The sequence below is a fragment of the Sebastes umbrosus genome, chromosome 12 (assembly GCF_015220745.1).
Source record: "Sebastes umbrosus isolate fSebUmb1 chromosome 12, fSebUmb1.pri, whole genome shotgun sequence".
NCBI lineage: Eukaryota > Metazoa > Chordata > Actinopteri > Perciformes > Sebastidae > Sebastes > Sebastes umbrosus.
The window spans coordinates 11334131-11356900 of NC_051280.1; the positions used below are offsets into that span (position 1 = coordinate 11334131).

The window sequence follows — 22770 nt, forward strand, 5'->3', positions numbered from 1 at the left end:
TGCATATTTTGGGTATCACTATAAAGCTGAGACTCTTGTGGATCCAATGAATCCAAATGTATTCCTGTGTGATGATGTCAGGCCCCATAGTAGCCATTTCACATAGTGACTTTTTTTTGGTGTTGTGTCCTTATACTATGACGTTTTCCTAAAATTAAATTAAAAAAAATTGCAATATATCGCCTTGCTTACAGTATCGCAATATATTGAATCGTTACCCCTGTATCATGATACGTATTGTATCGCCAGGTTCTTGCCAATACACAGCCCTACTTTGGAGCGTTATTCTCGATAAGCTAACATGACATGTTTGGTACCAAAGGATTCCTTAGGTTTTCTAGTTTTCAGTATCTTCACTCTAGCTTTAAGACTGAGCCCACTACAAACTCCGAAAGACAGAGTAGCGGCCGGGCCCGTCCGATTGTTAAGATGTTCATAGTTTGTATAATAAAAGATTGATACAATCGATACAATATTGCCTCAATAAGCTGTATCGATTTCCCCCCGTATCGTTCACTCATTTATGACATTTTATAAACTGAAATAATACATTAACCCAAAATTTAAAAAGCCATTAGTTACACCCCTATATGCATTTGCTATAGCAGTACATTGGTTATATTTTCTTTTTTGCCTTTGCCATTTTTGTATCATGACCTCATCATCCCTAAATATCCAGTCAGCTGTTGTGCTGTACAAGCAGTGAGTGCCAAGCAATCCTTATCACATTTGAAACATGAATCAACCTTCAAAGTAAAGTTTTTGGCAGTTCACTCAGTTCTCAGGTTGCTGCTCTCTTTTATTCTGTCAGTTTGTTTTAAGTCGTGGAAAGTGTAGAAACTTTGAAAGATCGCCATTTTCAAAAAGCACTTTATTTGTTCTTCTTTAGATTCTTCTCTTCTGTTCCTTCAGCAAAAAACGTCTTTCATAAGAAACTAAATACTACCCTTGTCATGGCCGTGGAATTTTAATTACCATCCAGCGCACCACCACGTTCCTGTTTGGCATTTTCTGGGTTCTAATACGATCTCAACGCAGAAAGCCTGATTACGCTGCTGTTTCATCACTGCCAAAAAAAGGAACTTGGAAAAGCTCACCACAAAATGATTTTAGGGAGGGATGCGGTTAATGACAAGTACGGAGGCTCATCGTTTTAGGCAAAAATCCCTGAGTTTAGGGAACGGTAAGTACATTACTAATGGCTTGCTGGTGTGCATTTTGATGTTGGTAGAAACATAGAAAATAGATAACTCTTCATTCAGTGTTGTGTGTGCGTTGGTTGCAGACAGCAGACAAGGAACCGTTTATGAACCGTATGAGTCATTCCTTGCAAGCAATGTGGATTCTTTCTGCCTTTCGACACCCCACGTTGTCGAAGCTCGCCGTTAGCTGGCAGGCTGCGCAGATATGTTTCTTCAACTCCCATTTCCAAGTCGACGGGGTGTATTATTCTCTGTCAGACAGGGGCCTTGAGTTGTGTTGGTTTGTTGGTTTGTTTCGGGCTTCGGGGATTTAGCATCTCATTGTGTGGCTCTGCCCCCCTCATTCAAGTGCTGATGAGATAAAGAGCCAGGCATTTCTGCAGCAGCCTTCATGTGATCCTGCTGCACTTTGCACAAACTGCATGACAAGAGATCAGACAGGTCCTGAACAGTGTGCCACAGTAACCAGAGTAATACGGATAAGGAGCTCAGATACACATTCAGCCTCAAGACTTTTAAAAAAAAATATATGTAGCCAAGTCGTAAACAGGCCTAAGTCCAACTGCCGACCCAGCACTTGTCTCCCAAAAATCCCATTGATTTATTGTTGTCAGGTGATTTTCCGCTGTCCAAATGGAAGATAAGTAGCGGAGATGCTGACAAGAGCAAACTCAAGCTGAGCATAACTAATTGACATACTGAGAAAAGACCTCTGCTCTTCATGAGCGGCGCTAGCTGAAGGGTCTGTAATGATAATAAAGAAAACTGGGCTTGTGTTTAGAGATTTGCATGTTTTAAGGAGAGAATGACAAGCAGTCTCCTGAGCGTCCTCCTCGCTTTGTGAGATCAAAGATGGCTTGGGGTGGCCCCACTCTCAAAGGTCCTCAGGGTCTCGACCCTGAAAACATTTTTGAGACGCACACAAGAAACAAGTCTATCTCCTTCAGTGTGGTCACTGTTGTTGATATTATGAAAGCCTCTGTGGTGTCTGATAGCGAATAATACCGCTAATTTAGGATCAACTGTCTACCGGCATTGATTTCAGCTCAGCAGACACACATGGCCAAGTCAGCTGCTGACAGAGTGAGCTGTACAAATCTTTTGGACGGAGATTGGTTTGTTTTGGTGCTTCATGAAAGTGGTTGGCCGCTTGTTCTCTCAGGTGGCACCCAGTGCATGTTTGAAGTCACTGAAATTGACTGACCCACATTAACCCTTGTGTTTTTTTTTTTCTCTGTTAAAAAACATTGGGTAACATTTGCGTTGCTGCAACAGACAAGTATTTTCATCATTTATTATTATTATATACTCGGATTGAAATGTAAAAAAAAAAAAAGAATAATTAAAATGCCCATCACAAGTTCTGAGAATGTCTTTGAATGTTTTGTCCAACCAGCAGTTCAAAATCCAAATATATTTAATTTAAACCTATACAATACAGAGAAAAACAGAAAATCCTCACAATGGAGAAGCTGGAAACCAGAAAAAAGTTTTTTTTCATTTATAGTTGGAAAAACAACTGAAGTGATTAATTGATTATCAAAATAGTTCAGGTCTGTTGACTAATCGATTAATAGATTTAGGGTCCGTACACATGCTGCGTCTAAGAATGCGTGGAAAACGCCAGCTGAGACGCTTTTTTTCTTTCCAATGTGCTTGGGAGGTTGCGCTCCTGTCACGCCTGCTGTTACTAAGCAACCAATACCTGCGTGCTGCGATGACGATGATGTTGAATTTGCAGTAATTTAGCAGTAAAAGCCTCACTGACTAAACTAAACTCAATCAAAACAAAGATAAATGCATTTCCAGCATTGTAAATCCCTCACAGTGGCTTTACACTAAATTTCTCTGTGTCAAGTTGGCTAACCTTTCAACCGGATGTTGTGACGTCCTCGCATGGAAAGGGTAAAGCCGGTAAAATAGTTTGTGGTACAGATTATAAAGCTCTGGGTAGCCCTGCACTAAATGATTAACTTTTCCTCTATATACTCCGTAGACTGATATTTACTGAAGAAAGAAAAGGAGCGCAGCCCGAAAAATAGGCACTTGGGAACGCTTGCGCACCGTGACGGCTTCGCTCTCGCGTTTGAGCAAGTCTGCCGCGCGTCTACATTGAGAACAATGGATTTGAGCACGCAAAACACGCGGCATGTGTACGGCCCCTAATTCTTTCAGCTCTAGTTGAAACCTGAAGATGCAATGTAGAGCTGAACAGTTATTTTCTTCATATCTATTGATCTATTTTTTGTTTTGATTAATCAATAAAATTGTTTAGTCCACAAAATGTCAAAAGAGTTCAAGTCTTGTTTTCTCCAACCAGAACCCAAAGGTATTTCATTTAAAATTATAAAAAACAGAGAAAAGAAGCAAATCTTCAAAATATGTCCAGAAAATATTTGGACTTTTTGCTTGATAATACAATGCTTAATAGATTCAGCTTTAATGAAATGTTTTACATCTGAACAGGAATGTGTGGTTTCCCTACGTTAGAAGTTGACCAAAATGTAGTCAACATCATTATTGAATAATAATTAAAAGTCCTGCAGCAACATTTAATGGAGCTACAGTAACTCAAAATAATACACATCCATTTAGAAAGAAACATTTTCACCGGACATCATTCAAAAATATACTGAACATTGGGCAAAAAATGCTCTGAAATACTTATATTACTTACTTACTTATAATATATTTTATCATTATTTATTTTAGATCTGCAACGATTAATTGATTAGTTGTCAACTATTTAATGGATTTCCAATTATTTTGATAATCGATGAATCGGTTTGAGTCATTTTTTAAGAAAAAGAGTCAAAACTCTCTGATTCCAGCTTCTTAAATGTGAATATTTTCTGGTTTCTTTACTCCTCCATGACAGTCAACTGAATATCTTTGAGTTGTGGACAAAACAAGACATTTGAGGACGTCATCTTGGGTTTTGTGAAACACTGATCGACAGTTTTCTGACATTTTATAGATCAAACAACTAATCGATTAAATCAGCAGTGGGTAGAATTGGAGCAAATATGATTAAGAAAAAGTTGCCTAATGGCATCTGCAAGATTTCACAGACCGGAGGAAACAACCAATCAGAGCCGAGCTGGAGCCTTGCCGTCTCTGAGCAGCTGTCAATCACTCGCAAACTCTGATAAAATGGTCAAACTAGGCAGCGCTGATCGAATATGAATCAATATTCTGTTACTGTAATGCCTATTTGTCACCTCAAATGTTTTCAGAAACATCTTGTAATGTACTGTTTAGCTGTAAAATCAGAAAGTTTGTGACTCAGCATCCATGTTGAGATCAGTTAAGGAAATACCAAGCAGTTTGTTGCAGCCCTAATTTATTTTATCAATCAGTTTGTAAAAGGAGGCATCAATTTTTCAACTAGATATATCTGGATGAAAAGTTGTTCCCGGGCCGTTGGAAGTCTGTCAAACCTGCTAATGAGTTGTGGACATGATGAGGCATGATGCATCACCCGAGGCAGCGAGCTGCTCAGCACAATACTAACATAACATGATTGGTTCAGCACGAGTTTGAACCCATTTACTACTGGATGCGCCACGCTTCTCTCAACAAGGACTTCTGTATAAAAAAAGATTTTCCCGGAGCACTTTGTTCTTTCTTCACGCAAGATTTATGTGCATGACAAAGAAGAAATAAAATCTGAAGCACTTAATAGGAACGACTTGTGCTTCAGATTAGCAGAAAAGCAGCCGATTCGTAGTAGTGAGCAGCTCCAGCCTGTTACTCGTGTTGTTTTCTTTGCATACCTCCCATTGCTGCTGCTTTTAATACCGTCTGACTGGCTGAGAGGAAAAAAGAGAGAGAGGCACACAAAGGGTTAAACTGTGCGCCTGTCTTCCTTGGAGATGGGAGAGGCCATTTGAATGGCTAGCTTCTACAGCTAGCCAACACATTGGCTAAGGCTGAGGGTGGATCTGCTGCTGGGCCTGTGCTCCGACATGGAGCCGTGCTGCAGGATCGGGAGTCAGTGAAAGCACACAGCAAAGCTTTTGTGTATAGTGTGTATAGTGTGTACGTGTTTGCGTCCATGCATTTGAGGAAAAGTTGAAGGGCAGGTTTTGAAATAAATGTTGGAGACAGAAGGGAAAACATAATAACAAGAGGACATTTTTCAGTGTGTAATCATCCTCAGTGCTCTTTGTAAATCCCACGGCGGGGCAGATTATTTCGACTAGCAGGCTGACGTAGATAAAAGGTGGTTATATCATTTGTTTTTCTAGCACCATGCCCCCTTTAGCCTCCCCCCCCTCACACTGCCATTCTCATGTTGCTGCCGCCCCAAACACACGCTCTCCATGAGCTTCAAGAGCTTACCTCTGTGAATGTAAGACAAGGGATCCGTGTTGTATTGTTCGTTTAACGGCTGACCTCGTGACACTAATGAAACCGAGCAGTTTTGGACACAATAGAAAAGGAAGCAAACAAGAGATTAATTGTCTCCTGTAATGGGAAGTAAAGCACCCAAATTTCACTTCTTGTTTCTGGTTTATGTGACTGAATATTAGCTCAGACCCGTAAAAGACACACATACTCACAACTTTACGGCCTGTGACCTGTAACCCGCCCCTAACCCCGGCGATGATTATCTCCCCTGCTGTCCAACCGTCTTAATGTGGCCCTCGTGGATGGCAAGCTAATCTCAGCAGGCAGGTCAGTCAGCTGTATTTACCTCTGAGAAGCCTCCGTCCATCCTCACACCTACACCGAGACCACAACACACACGCACACAAACTCTGATGCACGTACTCACTCGCACACACACACGCTCATCCTGAGAGTCTAATGTTATGTAACAGGCTGATTTACAGGCGCACACACACACATGCAGACGTATGCACAAACAGCCAGCGTTCAGACTTGCCTCTGTCCTTAGTTGATCGCGTTTACGCCCCCTAAAAACAACGCTGAACTTCGGTTTGTGTGACTGTGAGGACACTTTATCTTTCTGTCAGTGTTTATATCTTCTGCGTGCCTACAAAGAGCTTGTGTAGGTCATGTTGCTAGAAAGAGGCCTTTGTTTAGCTACTTTAGATGATTTAGGTTTACCGTGTGTCATTGTAATGATGATGTGAGATTATATGGATATAGTAAATCGCAACACAGTGTTGTGCAACAACTGCAGGCCTTCAACTAAGGCTTATTGTCATTATCAGTTGATCTTAGTTATTTTTTTCCATTAATGATTTAATCTACAATATAAACATCAGAAAATAACGAAAAAAATGTCCATCACAATTTCCCAGAAGACAAAGTGACAACTTCATCTGCCTTGTTTTGTCCAACCAGCAGTCCAAAACCCAAAGAATTACATTTTCAATGATTCTTTCATAACATGCTTCGCTGTGAAAATTATCCCTCAACTTCAGGGAGAAATGGTCAAATGACATAATTGTCTAAACTAGGGCTGTCAATCAATTAAAATATTTAATGATTGCCCATGAATAATCGCAAATTAATCGCACATTCTTTTATCAGTTCATAATGTACCACAAAGGGAGATTTGTCAAGTATTTAATACTCTTATCAACATGGGAGTGGGCAAATATGCTGCTTTATGCAAATGTATGTCTATATTTATTATTGGAAATCAATTAACAACACAAAACAATGACAAATATTGTCCAGAAACTCTCACAGGTACTAGGGCTTTGTATTCGCAATAATGTGGCCAGTGAGCATTATCGGACACTTTTCTGATACTGGTATTGGTATCGGAACAACTCTAAAAAAAAAAAAAAAGAAGGAATAATTAAATCAATCAATCAGTCAGATGTAAAACAGAGAGACGCAGCAAATCTGCACATTTCAGATGTTGGAACCATTGAATATTTATCCTTTTTTGCTTGATGAATGATATTTCAATTGGCACAATTCTTGTTTATTATTTTCCTGTCTATTGATTAATCAAATAATTGTTTCAGCACTAATCAACCAGATACTTTGATGTGTGATTTGCCATATCTAAACAGATGTTGTGATATATCTACTGTATATCTATCATAGTGGTTCCCAAAGTCACCTTGAGGACGGGCAATGGTGCTGCAAGAGTTTTTTTTCTTCTTTTTTTAATTTAAATAACACAACACAAAAAAGGAAGTGACATTCAGGGCCCTGAGGATCTAGGACAACCTGCTGGAGGAAATAAGGCTGCCTGAGTCAGTGTCTTCTTTTAAAGCAGGGAAGAATTGGAGCAAATATGATTAAAAAAAGTTATTTTTGTAAAACGGTCACTAAATCCTGACAGTAGTGCATGAGACAGGTAATCTGGAAAAAACCATGTGCCTCTGTGTCCTCCGGTGTCCTCTGGTGTTCCTAATGGCATCTGCAAGATTTCACAGACCAGAGGAAAACAACCAATCAGAGTCGATCTGGAGCCTGCCGTCTCTGAGCAGCTGTCAATCACTCGCAAACTCCGATCAAACGGTCAAACTAGACAGCGCTGATCAAATATGAATCAATATTCTGTTACTGTAATGCCTATTTCTTTCCTCAAATGTTTTCAGAAACATCTTGTAGTGTACTGTTTAGCTGTGAAATGAGAAAGTTTGTGACCCGGCAGCCATGTTGAGACCTCTTGAAGGAAAGCCAAGCACCGGTCACATGACCGGAGCACAGCCAATAGGAACGCTCTCTCTCTCTCTGAAATGATCTGTGATTGGTCAAAGTCTCCCGTCACGAGCTAGATTTTTTAAAGCCTGAAAACAGAGCCATGAGGAGGTGCAGAAGTCAGAAGTTTTCTCTCAAAACACTTGAATTACAATACGCTGAAAGGTTATTATGGATTTTTTGCCCAATGATGCCACAAATATTCTGCCTACTGCCGGTTTAAGTCTCTTCTAAAAACATACATTTATGAGAAAGCATATCCTGATTGTATCTGAGCTGCCTGTTTATTTCATTGATTTTTTATTTATTGTTTATTATTTCAATCTTGCTGTTCATGTATTTTATCAATCACTTTGGTATTTTATTTCATTTTCTCTCTGTGAAGCACTTTGTTCTTTGTTTTGATAAGTGCTCTATAAATAAAGTTTATTATTATAGTTGCATTAACTACATTTTATATTAGTGTAGTCAGTTATGAAATGTGCTTGAAAGCCTCTAAAAGAACAAAAAAGGAAACCAATCAAAGACACCTTGCACGCGTCTCATTCAAATGGCATTTTTTACCCTCTCTGTCTCACTTTCACCGAGCCTTCTTCTGGATATTCCCGTCTATTTTCAACTAGTGCTGGATGGATCCCTGCTGTTTGTATTCAAAATGCTTGTTGGCCAATGACAGATGGCCGTCTGGGCTGCTGGCTAGTGCAGCGAGGAGGGATTTCACTCCCGCTGATTTCTGTGGAGATGGAGATATAAAGATATATTGTCACTGGAGATTAAACCTGTGTCACTTGGGGAACTGAAATACTATGTAGGTGTTTGAATGCTTATAAGCTTCTGTTTCATGTATCTCTCTTCCTGCATTCAGTCCTTAATACTTATACATTTAAATTGACCAAGTAACCTTTTCTTTGACTGGTCTCGTCGTTGCTTCACTAACTTTGTTTTCCTCTCTCACCTGCAGTGTGCCCTGTTCAGTGTAAACATCGAGCCTGCACCAAGGACGGCCAGTGCTGCCACGACCAGTGCCTGGGCGGCTGCATGAAGCCCCACTCAGCCGATCACTGCGTGGCCTGCCGCGGCCTCCAGCACGAGGAGAACTGTGTGGAGCGCTGCCCCGAAAATCTTTTCACCTACAAGGGCTGGCGCTGCGTCCCCTTCTCCTTCTGCCAAGATCTCCACAACAGATGCAAGCGGGAGAAGGAGCGGGAGAAGGAGCGCAGCAAGAGCCCCAACTGCCACGAGTACGTCATCCACAACGGTGCCTGCATCCCAGAGTGTCCCTCCGGCTACACGACCGTCAACTCCTCCTCGTAAGTGGACACTCGTGCTGCTCTGATGGGCTCTTGATGGTCTGATGGAACAATGTGTGATTGGTGTAGCTGGCTTAATATTGTGCATGCACACACACACATTCACATATACGTCATTATTTAATCCTCCTGGGTCTTTACATAGGCGGCTTGTTGATTCTCCTACATGTGTTTATTTCCCTAAAACAACATCTAATTCTTTCATTATTATTAAGAACACTCCCAGGTATTATGCAATATTCATTTGATTGGTATATTTAGGGTTGCTCGATTATGGCAAAAAACTTTGGACACATCATGCATTTAGAAAGAAAATTGTGAACATTTTAAAGTTAAATGTATCAATTTGGTGCACTTTGAGAGCAAAATTAAGAGGCTAGATCTTTGAAGAACTTTCTGCTCTAGTAAACAATTTAGTTATAATCACATTGGTTGTATAGATATGAATGGTGATGACACGGCAAACAAAGTCACACCCACAAAGCATGGTAAACGATGACAGGCTCCGTGTTTCGCACTAAGGACAGTCCGCCCCGGAGCAGGGAGAAAGGGGCACAGCGAGCACTAAGCGGCGGGCGAGGGGTGCTGTAATGCCCAACTTTCACCCCGGGCCTTTCCAAGTAGACCTAGAGCCAGTTGCGTCGCGCCACCACGGAGGAAATACATCCGGCGAGGGCCAGCCAGCGCCGGGGAGAGTTCCCACGAGGGGGATCCTCCCACACCGAGAGGCCGTCCCTGACCCGCTGAGCGAGGCGAAAGGGCACCGCTGTAAAGGAAAGAGATGCACTGGATTTATGACACTAGACAAAACGAGAGCGTCATTGCGAAACGTAATGCGGCACAGCAGAGCCGCCTGCTGGTGGAGAGTTATTTCATCTCACGCAGGCGCAGAACGTACGTGCTAACCGGCCGTCGGCTGATAGTCTTTGCGCTGGGCCTCTAGAACGGACAATCATACACAAAGCAGTCCAATAAGAACAAATGATACAACAGTGAACATCTCAACAACAATAACAACAAAAGAAAGAAAGAGAAAGAATGTCCTGCCTGTGTTTAGCTCTTGTCACTGTGTTTGTTCCACAGAGTGACAGTGCAGGAACTGAAGGTCCTGCTGAGTTTAGACAGCGCTCTTTATATGTCCACCTGTTTTTAGCATTTGTGTCGGTGAGACCACCGACAGCTGGGTCAAAGTGGTTCAGCGCAGTAGGAAGCCTGGCACATCTACGTTTCTGATTATGACTCTGTATCCATCCCCTATATTTTTTTTTGGCTCACATGCTGAACAAAATTGCTGGTTGTTTACCAACCGCTGGTGTCTGCATTGCATTGTGCAGCCATAGTAAGTGTTTTTTTTTCCCTTTTCTCTATATGTATAATTTACAACCCGTAGTGCGTGTATCTTCGTAGCTGCACCCAAACAGACTTCCCTCTCTAAAGAAGGGCGTTGTGCTTGTGCTGACTTACCGGTGACCTTTATCGCGTCCCTCTTTGACACCTTTATTGACCGTGACAGGGCTGCTGTTTAGCGTGGGCGTGCCCGCGAGACACTCCAGACAGCCCTAATCATTCTGCTCAGGCAGAGATTGGAAACGCAGCTGGATCTTTCAAGACTTTTTGTATTCTGTTACAACATGACTGACTAGTTGACATGGTGGCAGTTAAACACCAAGGAAGTCGGGGAGGCATTCAGGCCAGACTGTCAGTCCCCCGGGGTGCAGGGCCTCGACTCCCTTGGCTGGCTGCAAAGAGATAGAGGGTCTGTCTGGCAAGCAACTACAGCAGCGTAGACCAGCAGGCAGTCTGTCACTGACAACAGCGATGACAAGGAAAAGTAATGTGTGTTTAACCTTTATTTGTCCACACAGAATTTACCAAAGTACATAATCTCTGTTCAAACAACATGCAGCTTCACATTCATGGAGTTACATATTGTACATTCACACCTGAGAGGTTTCTAGTGGGACTCTCTGAGCGGATCCGGCTCCACTGGAGCAGATGAGGGTGAAGGGCCTTGCTCAAGTGTTATTGTTGTGAAAGAAAAGAGTGCTTCTAACTTTCTTTTACAGTTCAGATCCAAAGTTTTGAATCAGAAAAAGAAGGCATACTCATTCAGATGTGTTCATTTGTTGAGCAGAAATAATGACTGAGAAGCTCCCTTTAATTTGATTTTAGGGCTGTCCTCGACCAAAGACATTCTTAGTCGACAAACACAAACGATTTTGTCGACTAATAGATTAGTCGATTTAATCCACAGATCTTTAAAACTGAGTTTCTCCACAAAGAATCACACGAAAGCACCACTTTAAATCTTGTGTTTACCAGAGATGTGCTCATAAGTTTCTTTGAGTCATTCAACATGACAAAAGCATAAAAACGACTATTCGACTAAAGAAGTCGACTAAGACCAAAAAGAGCAATTAGTCGACTAATTGCCAGAAAGAAATTCACATTTAAGTAGCTGTAATCAGAGAATTTTGACTTTTTCTTTCTTTAAGAAATTACTCAGTTGCATATGTTATCAGTATCTTCACTCTAGCTTTAAAAGCCGCTACAACTTCTGAAAGATCGACTGCCCTTCGTTTTTTTAAGAGGTTAGTTAAAAATCGCAAGTTGCGTTAATGCGTTAAAGAAATTTGTGGCATTTAAACAAATTTGCGTTAACGCGTTATCACGTTAACTTTGACAGACCTACTTATTTCTAAGAAAGTTATGTAAAGTTATGGTAAACACAAGATTTAAAGTGGTGCTTTTGTGTGATTCTTTGTGGAGAAACAGATCTGTCGATTAAATCAACTAATCGTCAAAGTCGTATGAGTGTTAGTCGACTAAGGATTTCTTTGGTCGATGACAGCCTTAATATTTTTATATGATTGTATAATTTCCTTTTGCCTTCGCTGCACACGTGTAGCTTAAGTGGAATTTTTGAAATAATGCTTGAACAAATTTCGTTAAAAAGATTTGATCACTTCTTACCAGGTGATCAACAATCTCATCCAAACCTTCAGGCTACTGTTGACCTGTGGTGAACCCTGCGGCACTACTATCTCAGCCTTTTAGATTTGACTCCCCTTTCTGTTCCCCTTATGGCCCATCTCTTTTCTTCTTTTTGGCATCTCTCTCCCGTCGCTGGCTTTAAACTAAGCTGTGGAAATGAAAGTGCTTTGTGGATAAGCGGTGTACTCCAAGGCGTTATGAGTGTCTCGGCTGAAAGTGCAGATGTGGCACTGGAGAGGGAAAAAGGTCAAGATAGATCAGGCGCGTCATGAGCCAGATAAAGAAACAATGCCCACAATCTTTACTGGCACGACACAGACACAGACACAGACACAGACACACTTCTCAGCTATTTTATCTTTTGTGTTTTTGTCACATGGGTGGTTTGTTTTGTTGTTGAAAGCTGTCATTAATCTCATTTAGAAGTGGCTCATGTATTTGTAGACTAGACATGCAGTGCCATTAACACATTACCACCAGCTTCCATTATTTTGCATTCACAAAAGAAATGCCACATTCTTCTGTATTTGTCCTGCCAGCTTACTCAACTGTTACAAAACAAAAGGCATTCTCACCTCATAAACCAGCCAGCGGCAAAAAATACTTTTAACACAATCAGGACAATGGCCCTGAGCAAACAGCCCGTCATTGTCTAATCCAAGCCTTAACTCCTCTGCAGCATGTGTCTCCGCTAAGAGATATCTGCTCGCTCTGCTGTGTGAATCTGAGAGGTTGCAGAGGTTGCTGCTGTGTACTTTGGATTTTACCTCATCAAAGTTTGCTCTCGCCGCATTATGAGTGTGGGGATTGAACAGACGGCTTTTCAGGAAATGGGTTAATATGGTTGACACACAAAGCCATGACCATATACCTGTTATGAGAAGAGACTTGTTATGAAAGCATGACGTAAGCCAGGTTGTTTAACTCGGTTGCTAAGGTGAAGGGTTGGGGTCAGTTCATTTTTTCAGTTAATTCAAAACAAAAGTTGAGGAAAGCTTTATTTTCAGTGTTTTTGTTATGCATACAGTGAAGAACTTATTCAGAGCAGCAAGGATCAATGGCTTTGGAGTAGATCACATCACTACTTGTTTGTGAAAGGGTGTCCCTTACAGTAGACTTATCACCCATCTCAGCTCTACGGAGCGTTTTAGCGCCTTTCAGCTCATTGTTTATCTGTCAGGCACACAACTTTACTCTTTTAGTTTAATCTCACAGCTCTACCAGTGCATTCAGCCACAACAGGCAGCGATTTTCAGCAAAAAACCTCTAAACTCAGACTGTACGCTACCTGCCCAGCACCACATGCCAGATGGACAAAGTTAACAATAAGCTGGTGAGCATAGTGGAGCATTTAGCACCTGAAGAAACAGATGTTAAAGGAACAGTGTGTATCAATTAGGGGGATCTATTGGCAGAAATGGAATCTCTCCAAGAATGGAATCTCCGAGTTGTAGTCTGTAGCACCAACACATGTTGTTGTCGTGCACACATTTTCCCAAAATAATTTTCTAATCAGTGTTGTTTTTTTCCTTTTGTTCTGTAGACTCAACTGCACTCCCTGTGCAGGGCTTTGTCCCAAGGTCTGTATGGGTCTGCAAACTGTGGAGTCTGTCACGGCTGCCCAGGAGTTGAGAGGCTGCACTGTTCTCAACGGGAGCCTCGTCATCAACCTGCGTGGAGGAAGTGAGTATCTGGGGTTTGTTTGGTGGAATGAGATGACAGTATACAACTGATCAACACAACAGAAGCACAGAGACAGGTTGACATTACACAAAACCAGGAAATTACATCAAAAGAAACAAACAGTCGAACATACGTCAGCATAAATTTAAAATGAAATAAGATAAAGTTTAAAATGCAAAAACTGTGGGAACCCCTAGAAAATTAGATGAGCTCAAGCAGTTTAAATGATAAAACATCAATATACATAAAACAAACAAATAAAAATGATATAAAGCAAACAAATACAGATGATCTCCAAATCTTTTGAATTATAACCTTTATGCTTGTGGATTTTAAATTTAGCCATGACCATATAAAAGCTTTAATGGACTAAAAACTAGTATTTACTTAGTACTTACTTAATAGTACTTGTGAGGGTTTCTGGACAATATTTGTCATTGTTTTCTGTTGGTAATTTATTTTCAATAATAAATATATACATTTGCATAAAGCAAGCATATTTGCCCACTCCCATGTTGATAAGAGTATTAAATACTTGACAAATCTCCCTTTAACGTACATTTTGAACAGATACAAAATGTTGGATTAATCATAATTAAACATTTTCACCAGACCATGAAATACAGTAACATAACAAAGCACATCATCCTTTGATACTAAACTGTATCCCATATATCCTAAACTATGAAGGGTGTTAAATATAATAATTGTCTTCTAACACCTTACATGTTATAGGCACCTCTTTCCATCTTTTATATAATTCACCAGACAGTGATTTAAAAGAAAAAAGATGAAACCAAATTGAAAACACAGCAGAAAAGAACAGCTGCGTGGGAGTGTTTTTGTTCTACTGTAAGCGTGCTGTAGAATCCGAAGTCACTTGTGTCTTTTGGTTTTCTGCAGACAACATAGCAGCTGAACTGGAGGCCAGCCTGGGCCAGCTGGAGGAGATCACTGGCTACCTGACAGTGCGACGTTCCTACGCCCTCGTCTCCCTCTCTTTTTTCCGCAAACTCCGTGTTATTCGTGGAGAGGAACAGGAAATCGGGTGAGACTCCGTCCTCTGAAACTCATCTCACCCTCGCCATGTCAGAGCCTCCTCCTGTAATTATGAGTTAAAAGCGGAAGGACTGACCTTTTCAAAATGTCTTTCTGTGGTAACTGTTTTTGGTTAGACAAATCATATATGAGGCTTCATTCAGACGAGGTGGAAGACGCTTGTAGCACAACGGGCTACACTTACAGCAGAAATGGCAAAGGATAGGCATATGATGCAAATTGTAGGCTAACCGTGCTGAAATATGTTTCTATTGATGTTCCTCTTTAATAATATCCTCAGCTAAATGCCACATATATCATGAAATCTTGTGTGTTCTTTTCCAGGAATTACTCGTTCTATGCTCTGGACAACCAGAACCTTCGGCAGCTCTGGGATTGGTCCAAACACAAGCTGACCATCCTGCAGGGACGCATGTTTTTCCACTACAACTCCAAACTCTGCATGTCCGAGATCCGCAAGATGGAGGAGGTGACGGGGACCAAAGAGCGTCAAGTCAAGAACGACATCGCCTCAAAGACCAATGGAGATCAGGCCTCATGTAAGAACCCTCTGCTCTGAGGACATGTCAGTTGTTGGAGGAGTTACCATGGTAGCAGAAAACACAAGAGGCACCGCTGGTACAGACGCAAACATAATCCTAGTTATTGCTATGATGGTCATTTCCTGTCCTTCTATGTTTGCAAATGTCACACAGATTAACTAGGAACAACCAACAGAGCAAAGCACCAATAACTGCCAACATGGTAACAGTGATGTAGGCTATTTGTGTCCTTTCCGTCTTAAACCACATGTTCGATTCAAGTTAAGAGATGGAGGGATGAGTTCAATGTGCTTCTATATAGATTAAGACGCGGGGATAATCTCTCTTTTATATGTTTTTGATACATCTCCTTTATTAGTTTGACATAAGAGAGAGCAAGTAAAAGGGAGAGATGGAAGGGGATGTGATGCTTCAAAATTTGGGATACTTTAGTATCTAATAACCAAGATCGGGATCGGGGGACCAAGATCTGGCGCAGTTGTCTCAATTTTGTCATAGTGTCAAACTTGGAAAACCTTTGGTCTTATCTTAACTCCTGATGCTTTACAAGATATATTGTTGAAGTTTTTGTCTGGTTCCTGTTCACACTGTCTTTTTACAAATGAACCAAGAGGTTCCCTCGTCTGGAAGTCAATGGGTTTTTAGTTAGATGCCTGAAATAAGGTCTGTGGTTAACACAAGCTGAAGAGATTTTAACATTTTGCTCTACAATATAAAATACGGCAGTAGATACACCACTCGTGAATTTTGAAGTTTTATGTTTTCACTTTTGCTAACAAGCGGCTACATGAGACTACTAAACGTCATCACGCCGAACACTAGTCCACCTTTAGCTTAGTGGAGGTGACTTTGAAGTCATGCAATAGTGGTGTAGTTCGTCTATAGCCTAACGTTAGCTGTTTACCTCTGGCGATTGCATTTACGCTTAAAAAAATCATAAAAGTGGTGCTCATTTGTGAAGGTTATCTTGCTACGTGTAAGTTTCATAAACGTTTGTTTGCCACAGAGCTTATTTTCTGGAATAATCCAAAACCCATTGGAAAAATCCCATTGGCTTTTTATCGATGGAACCAGGGCGATGCTAACTTCCTGGTTGGCCTACAAAAAATATGCCATCCCTGGAGCGCTCCATACAGACTGTCAGTCAGGTAACACATTGATTGGACAGTTTGGCGATTGTCATCCTGCATCATCAGGTCCCACGTGGGGAGATCAAATTCAGGTGACTGACAGAAGTTTAAGCAGCACTTAAATGCCTCTGATGTGTTTATTTATGTTCTCTGATGTCACAAAGAGCTCACGAAGAAATCCCTGATTATAAGCAGTATTTATTATATTTTAGCTTTTGAAATCATGCTAAAATCACATATGTGCTATCATAACATCCTGTGGTTGTGGTCTGGCTGGCACCAGAGTCCGCTTCGAAGCTGACTCCGGTTGTTTGGTCCGCACCAGGGTTCAACTGACATCTTTCACACCAGCCCAAAAGAACCGTACTAACCGGACAAACGGACCTGAGTTTGTTCACCAAACAGGGTGTGAACGCGTCCTTAATCTACTTAAAATGATTGTGTAGGTGGAGGTGAGCGGCTGCTCCAGGACTTCGGTATATTTCACACTAAATCAACAAAAGCAGATGTTTCTTCACTGATATCTCCCAATAACAGAGATTTAACAACTAACATAATTTCTCGCTTTACTTTGAACTTTTTCTGCTGTTCGTTGCTTTTAACTGATTAATGTCTTTTCTCAGGCGAGAACCATGTGTTGAAGTTTACCCAGATTCGAACCATGAGCGATAAAATAATGGTCAAGTGGGAACCCTTCTGGCCTCCAGACTTCAGAGATCTGCTGGGCTTCATGGTGCTCTACAAAGAAGCGTGAGTAACTCTTCAGCCATCAGTCACAATCAGAGTTGGGTCTCTGCCAGACAAATATTGTTTTCAGCTGCTTAAGTACTTTATAGATAAGAAAAAGATGAATAGAGTCATCAGTTAAATCTAGCGGATTGTGGTAATGTAATTTCCTGCTTCACGGACTCATTTAAAACACTTGCATAGAAATCATATAACACATAATTATCATATATAATATATAACAGATGACATATAAACAGCTAAGAACAACATGTCTTCAAACCATGACACCAAAGTGACTGAGAAGTAATGTAAGGAAGCATTTTGGATTCAACTAGGGCTGTCATTAGTGCAATTAGCTGCAAATTAGTCACACATTTTTTTTCTGTTCAAAATGAACCTTAAAGTGAGATTTGTCAAATATTTAATACTTTTATCAACATGGAAGTGGACAAATATGCTTGCTTTATGCAAATGTATGTATATATTTATTATTCAAAATCCATTTCCAACACAAAACAATGACAAATATTGTCCAGAAACCCTCACAGGTACTGCATTTGGCATAAAAAATATGCTCAAATCATAATATGACAAACTGCAGCCCAACAGGCAGCAACAGCTGTCAGTGTGTCAGTGTGCTGACTTGACTATGACTTGCCCCAAACTGCATGTGATTATCATAAAGTGTGCATGTCTGTAAAGGGGAGACTCGTGGGTACCCATATAACTCATTTTCATTCACATATCTTGAGGTCAGAGGTCAAGGGACCCCTTTGAAAATGGCCAAGCCAGTTTTTCCTCGCCAAAGTTTAGTTCGGAGCGTTATTTAGCCTTCGCGACAATCTAATGTGACATGATTGGTACCGGTGGATTCCTTAGGTTTTCTAGTTTCATATGATGCCAGTATCTTCACTCTTTAAATTTGAGCCCGCTACAACCTCAAAACTGCAAGTTTCGTCAATGCGTTATTATCGTGTTAACTTTGACAACCCTAGATTCAACACTATAGATGGAAAATTCGTGCAGGAAGATCAGGCTGTTTGTTGTCTTTTCAAAACGCCTGCAGTAACGTTGCCACAGCAACCAATGAAGTCACCTGTTGGCTTCAGTGAGGTACCACGAATGAACTAAACCTCAATCTTGCGATACATTTTACAGTTGAATTCATTTGAAGAGACTATTTTTTAGTTCTCATTTGTTTCAACCTGATTGTTTTTTTTAATTGGTAGCTCTACAAAGTAGTAAAATCTAGAAGATATCCTGAATATCCTCCCTCTATAAGCTCTATTCCTTTACTGACTGCTCAGATAAACACAATGATAAATTGCTGTAAAACATCAAACTGAAATTTAATATCTTTTCTGAACTGGAATACAATTTAGGCCTACATATAACAATTGTTTCTTTCTTATACTGTTATTGTTTTTCCCCACAATAGACCTTTTCAGAACGTAACCGAGTTTGACGGGCAGGACGCCTGCGGCTCCAACAGCTGGGTGATCGCTGACGTGGACCCTCCACGTCGAGCCACGGAGGGGGACAAAGAGCAGTTTGAGCCGGGTCATCTCATCCTGCCACTGAAGCCCTGGACGCAGTACGCTATCATGGTGAAAACGCAGCTCTCAGCCTCTGACGAGCACCAGGTCCACGGAGCCAAGAGCGAGATCATCTACGTTCGCACCAACGCCACCAGTAAGACCGATTGAAATTTGTGTTGTTCACTGGTTGTTCAGTAAAAATCTCTGGATTGGATATTTATACACAACATTCCCTAACCCTAAAATTCAGCACTTCTCAGGAGGTGGTACTAAAGTTCCAGATATTCTCAGGGATATTAAATGCAATTAATGACTGTTAATAATATTAGCTAAAACACTAAGCACTGTGTGGAAGTGAGTTTCAGTATACAGGTGATTCTGATTCATTACATTTTATGGTAACATTCGGGTTACTTTGGTATGTATAGTATATATATCAGCTCAGCACCTCCCCGTTTTCTGATTCAGGAGAAAATCCAGCAGCAGCCCTTCCATTAATGTCTTGATATTGACGTTTAAATATGTAAACATAGAAGGGACATCAATATGAGCCACACTTATTCTGTTATTGTCTGTCCCACAACTGCACTTGCCAACCAAATGACCTGGTTCATTTTCTTTTCAATGACACATATCAAAAATGTTCTTGCTTGTAAAGCACAGTGGAAACATAAGGTAGGAACCTCAAACCAAAGTCTTACAGGTTATTAAAAGTCCAGGTTATGGGTAGTTAAAGGAATACTTCACCCGCAAAATTAATTTGTATATTAATTACTCACCCCGTGTTACCTTGAATTCTTGAAGAAAACTAACTAAAGGCCCTGACACACCAAGCCGACGGTCGGCTGTCGGACAGTTTGGGGCCGTTGGTGAGCATCTGCCGGTTTTTCGGTGTTTCGCACCGTCGGCTCCAGACTGCCCGTGTCGGAGAATCGCCGGCGGAGCTTGTCGGTGAGAGAAATCACTCTAATCGGCGGTTCAGCTTAAAAGAATCAGTGCACGAGAAGAGAAACAGAAGTGAGATAAGCAAGCAAACGAGTAAAGTCAAGAGGAAAAACACAGAAGGCTCTTCTCATTTTTCATCTTCATCTCATCTGATCATTCCAATACACAGGTATTTTCACAATGACATGGCCATCTGGAATGAAGCTAAGTGGTGAGTGACAGTGGTGTGAAGATGGTCGGCAAGCGTCGCTTTGTTTCTTGTACGAATCACAACAACTGCTTGTACATCTTTAGTCTTCGGTCTTCCGGTTTCCCTTTTTGAATGACAAATACAGACTACCAGGATCTGCTGGTGTGGAGAGTTATTTCATCTCACGTAGGCGCAAAACGTACGTGGTAACTGGCCGTCGACTGTAGTCTTAGCAGTGTGTTCAAATGCAACTTGTCGGCCAAAACAAAGGCGACGTGAGGAGACGCAACAGTCGGCCTTCATCGCCGCTAGTTCCTTGAAGTCGGGCCTTTAGTTTTTTCTGTTTTCTAAAAACACTTCGGACTCGCACAGACAAGTAGCGCGCCTGTTTAAATAGTAAAGTTTTAGCAAAGATACATGTGTTTGGGAGGTGGTAGTGAGCATACAACTAGATAGATAAGACTTGGATTATACTGCACGAGTTGTGTGAGAGTATGTAAACAAATATTTTGATATAGTTTTGCTGTCAAACGCGGCCCCCATTTACTTCAGTTCTCCATTTTTCGCCACACCGCGGAGGCATTAGAGAAAAACAAAGTTTTTTTCAAGAATTCAAGGTAACACAGGGTGAGTAATTGACACAAATGGTCATTTTGTGGGTGAAGTATTCCTTTAAGTTCATGTAGAGGAAAAGGCCTGTATCTTCTCCTGTGCTAAGGTTGAACTATTACATTTCTTGTGGTGTTACTCTAGTTGTGTTGTGTGTGTCAGTCTGGCAGCTGCCAAAACGTCCTTGGCACAAGAACAGGGCAGAGGAAAGACAGATGGCATGCTCCGCCTGGGGTGCCATTGACCAACAGGGTGCTACCTCGTGCAAGGTGTCTACATCCCGCGATCACGCAGCGATCATAAATCTCTTCCCCAAGTGCTTAATTGTGCACTGCCACCCACGGCGTGCGTCGTGTGCAGTTTAAGTTCGTCGCAGTCATGATGGCCCGTCTAACCGGCTTCCTTTTACACAACGTGCTCTTCCTTCCTGATAAACCGCATCAAACACGACGTCCCTCGCTCACACGAAACCGGCTTCCAGCAGAGACTGTGTCAGTCAGCCGTGTCAGGGAAGGGTTGTTTTCTCTCCGTCTGCCAGCCGCTCCGGGTTCCTGGTCTGTGTCATGTCTAACCGGCATACCTCGTCAGAAGGGCAAAGCTGTCATTACGAATAAGCTGTTGCTACTGAAGTCTGACAATGCAGTCAGACCAGTGCGATGCACCGTCATGAAACAGGGACAACACAATCACACAATGTCTCCTTAGGGTTCAGTCTGACATCCCCACGCACATCCTCCCTCTATTTATTCTCCTCCTCCCACACTATTCTTATGAAGTAAATGTCAACACTTTGTTCAGTGATATTTTTGTATCTCATAACTTCTAATTTACTTTAGGGAAGGACAAGAACACAATAAGTAAATTGTCTCTTATTTTGCCTCCCACTCGAAACCTGATTCATGCGTCTAGTCAAAAGATGACTCACCAGACAGTCAGATGTATACGGTGATGCCAGTCAGTCACTGTGTTCCTGGCACAGGTAGCTGGTGACCTCTTTTTGTACTTACAGCACAGAAAACACACTACACAGCAGGCTGTCCTCGACTGAAGAAATTCTTAGCCGACTAACACTCAACGGATTTTGTCGACAAATCGATTAGTTGATTTAATTGACAGATCTGTAAAACTGATTTTCTCCACAGAGTCACACAAAAGCACCGTACTTGCCAACCCTCCCGATTTTCCCGGGAGACTCCGTTTTTCATCACCCTCTCCCAGTTTCCTCCCGGGGTCACAATTTCTCCCGATTTATGATAAATGTTCACACCTTTTTTCCTTTTTGTTATCTCAACCTGTTTCTGGCAGTGTACAGGGTGTCAAACCCTTCGGTTTCCTTCCGAACAACAATACAGCAATACCAAATTGTTTCCTGGGGGAAGAAAGCTGCTCGCGGTTTGAGATGCACTCGCCACTGGGTTCAGCGCACGTTGTCAGTGTGTGCTGCACCCAAAGTTGGGCTTTAATCGATGCAGCAGAAAGCCGCAGTGGTACCGTTGTTATGTTTTGTCTGAAAGGACCTTTAGTCAGTGAGAGGAGAGAGAAATGGAGGAGAAAGAAATAGGCTTACTCAATGAATGAATGAGTGAATGAATGACAACTGATGATGCCAGAGGTTAACACAAGTTCACACCAGAGGGGCCAATTACTCTGTATACCCTCCTCAGAATTAAAAGTATTTAACATAAACCTGCTGTTGCAGTGCACTTTATAATTATTTTGCAATTTTCATTCTTTAAAAGTCACCAGAATGCAGGAAACAAAGCCTCAGAAACTCAAATATTTCTTGGGGAGGACCCCATTAATAGAAAATAGTTTGACATGTATTTTCTCACAACTGAATTTTGAAATATTCAAAATACCACACCTGCCAAAAGTGCTGAAAACTAGAACTGAAACTAAACGTGTTAACCACAGCTTAACACTTAAAGAAGAACTAAACTAAAACTACCAAAGCCACAATGGGAACAACGATTAAACTAAAACTGAGATAAAGACATCCACCCCACAGCAATGAAGAGTCAACTTTTATAAAATGGTATAAAATGTCTTTCAAAGAAATGTACAAATTACAGCAAACAAAACAAGGCTCTCTCCTGTGCTGCCCAGCGTAAAGAAAGTTCTACTAAAACGCATATTTTTGTTTATTTGGTCCTCATTAACTTGTAAAATATGGACATCCAGCACTCATTTTATTCACTCAGAT

General features: G+C 41.3%; 1 protein-coding gene across 2 annotated transcripts in view; it reads left to right on the forward strand.

Moving 5' to 3' along the window:
* Window positions 1-22770, forward strand: part of insra (insulin receptor a) — a 70745-nt gene that overhangs the window by 27357 nt on the left and 20618 nt on the right. Inside the window, exons 1-8 of one of the 2 annotated variants that reach the window (XM_037787166.1) lie at window positions 2077-2082; window positions 3693-3694; window positions 8800-9148; window positions 13686-13825; window positions 14729-14873; window positions 15209-15423; window positions 17180-17306; window positions 18724-18977. In XM_037787166.1, coding sequence (XP_037643094.1) covers window position 3694; window positions 8800-9148; window positions 13686-13825; window positions 14729-14873; window positions 15209-15423; window positions 17180-17306; window positions 18724-18977 — 1231 coding nt within the window. In that variant the 5' untranslated portion in view covers window positions 2077-2082; window position 3693. Of the gene's footprint in view, window positions 1-2076; window positions 2083-3692; window positions 3695-8799; window positions 9149-13685; window positions 13826-14728; window positions 14874-15208; window positions 15424-17179; window positions 17307-18723; window positions 18978-22770 lie in introns of those variants that run through there. The other variant, XM_037787165.1, reaches the window with a different exon arrangement.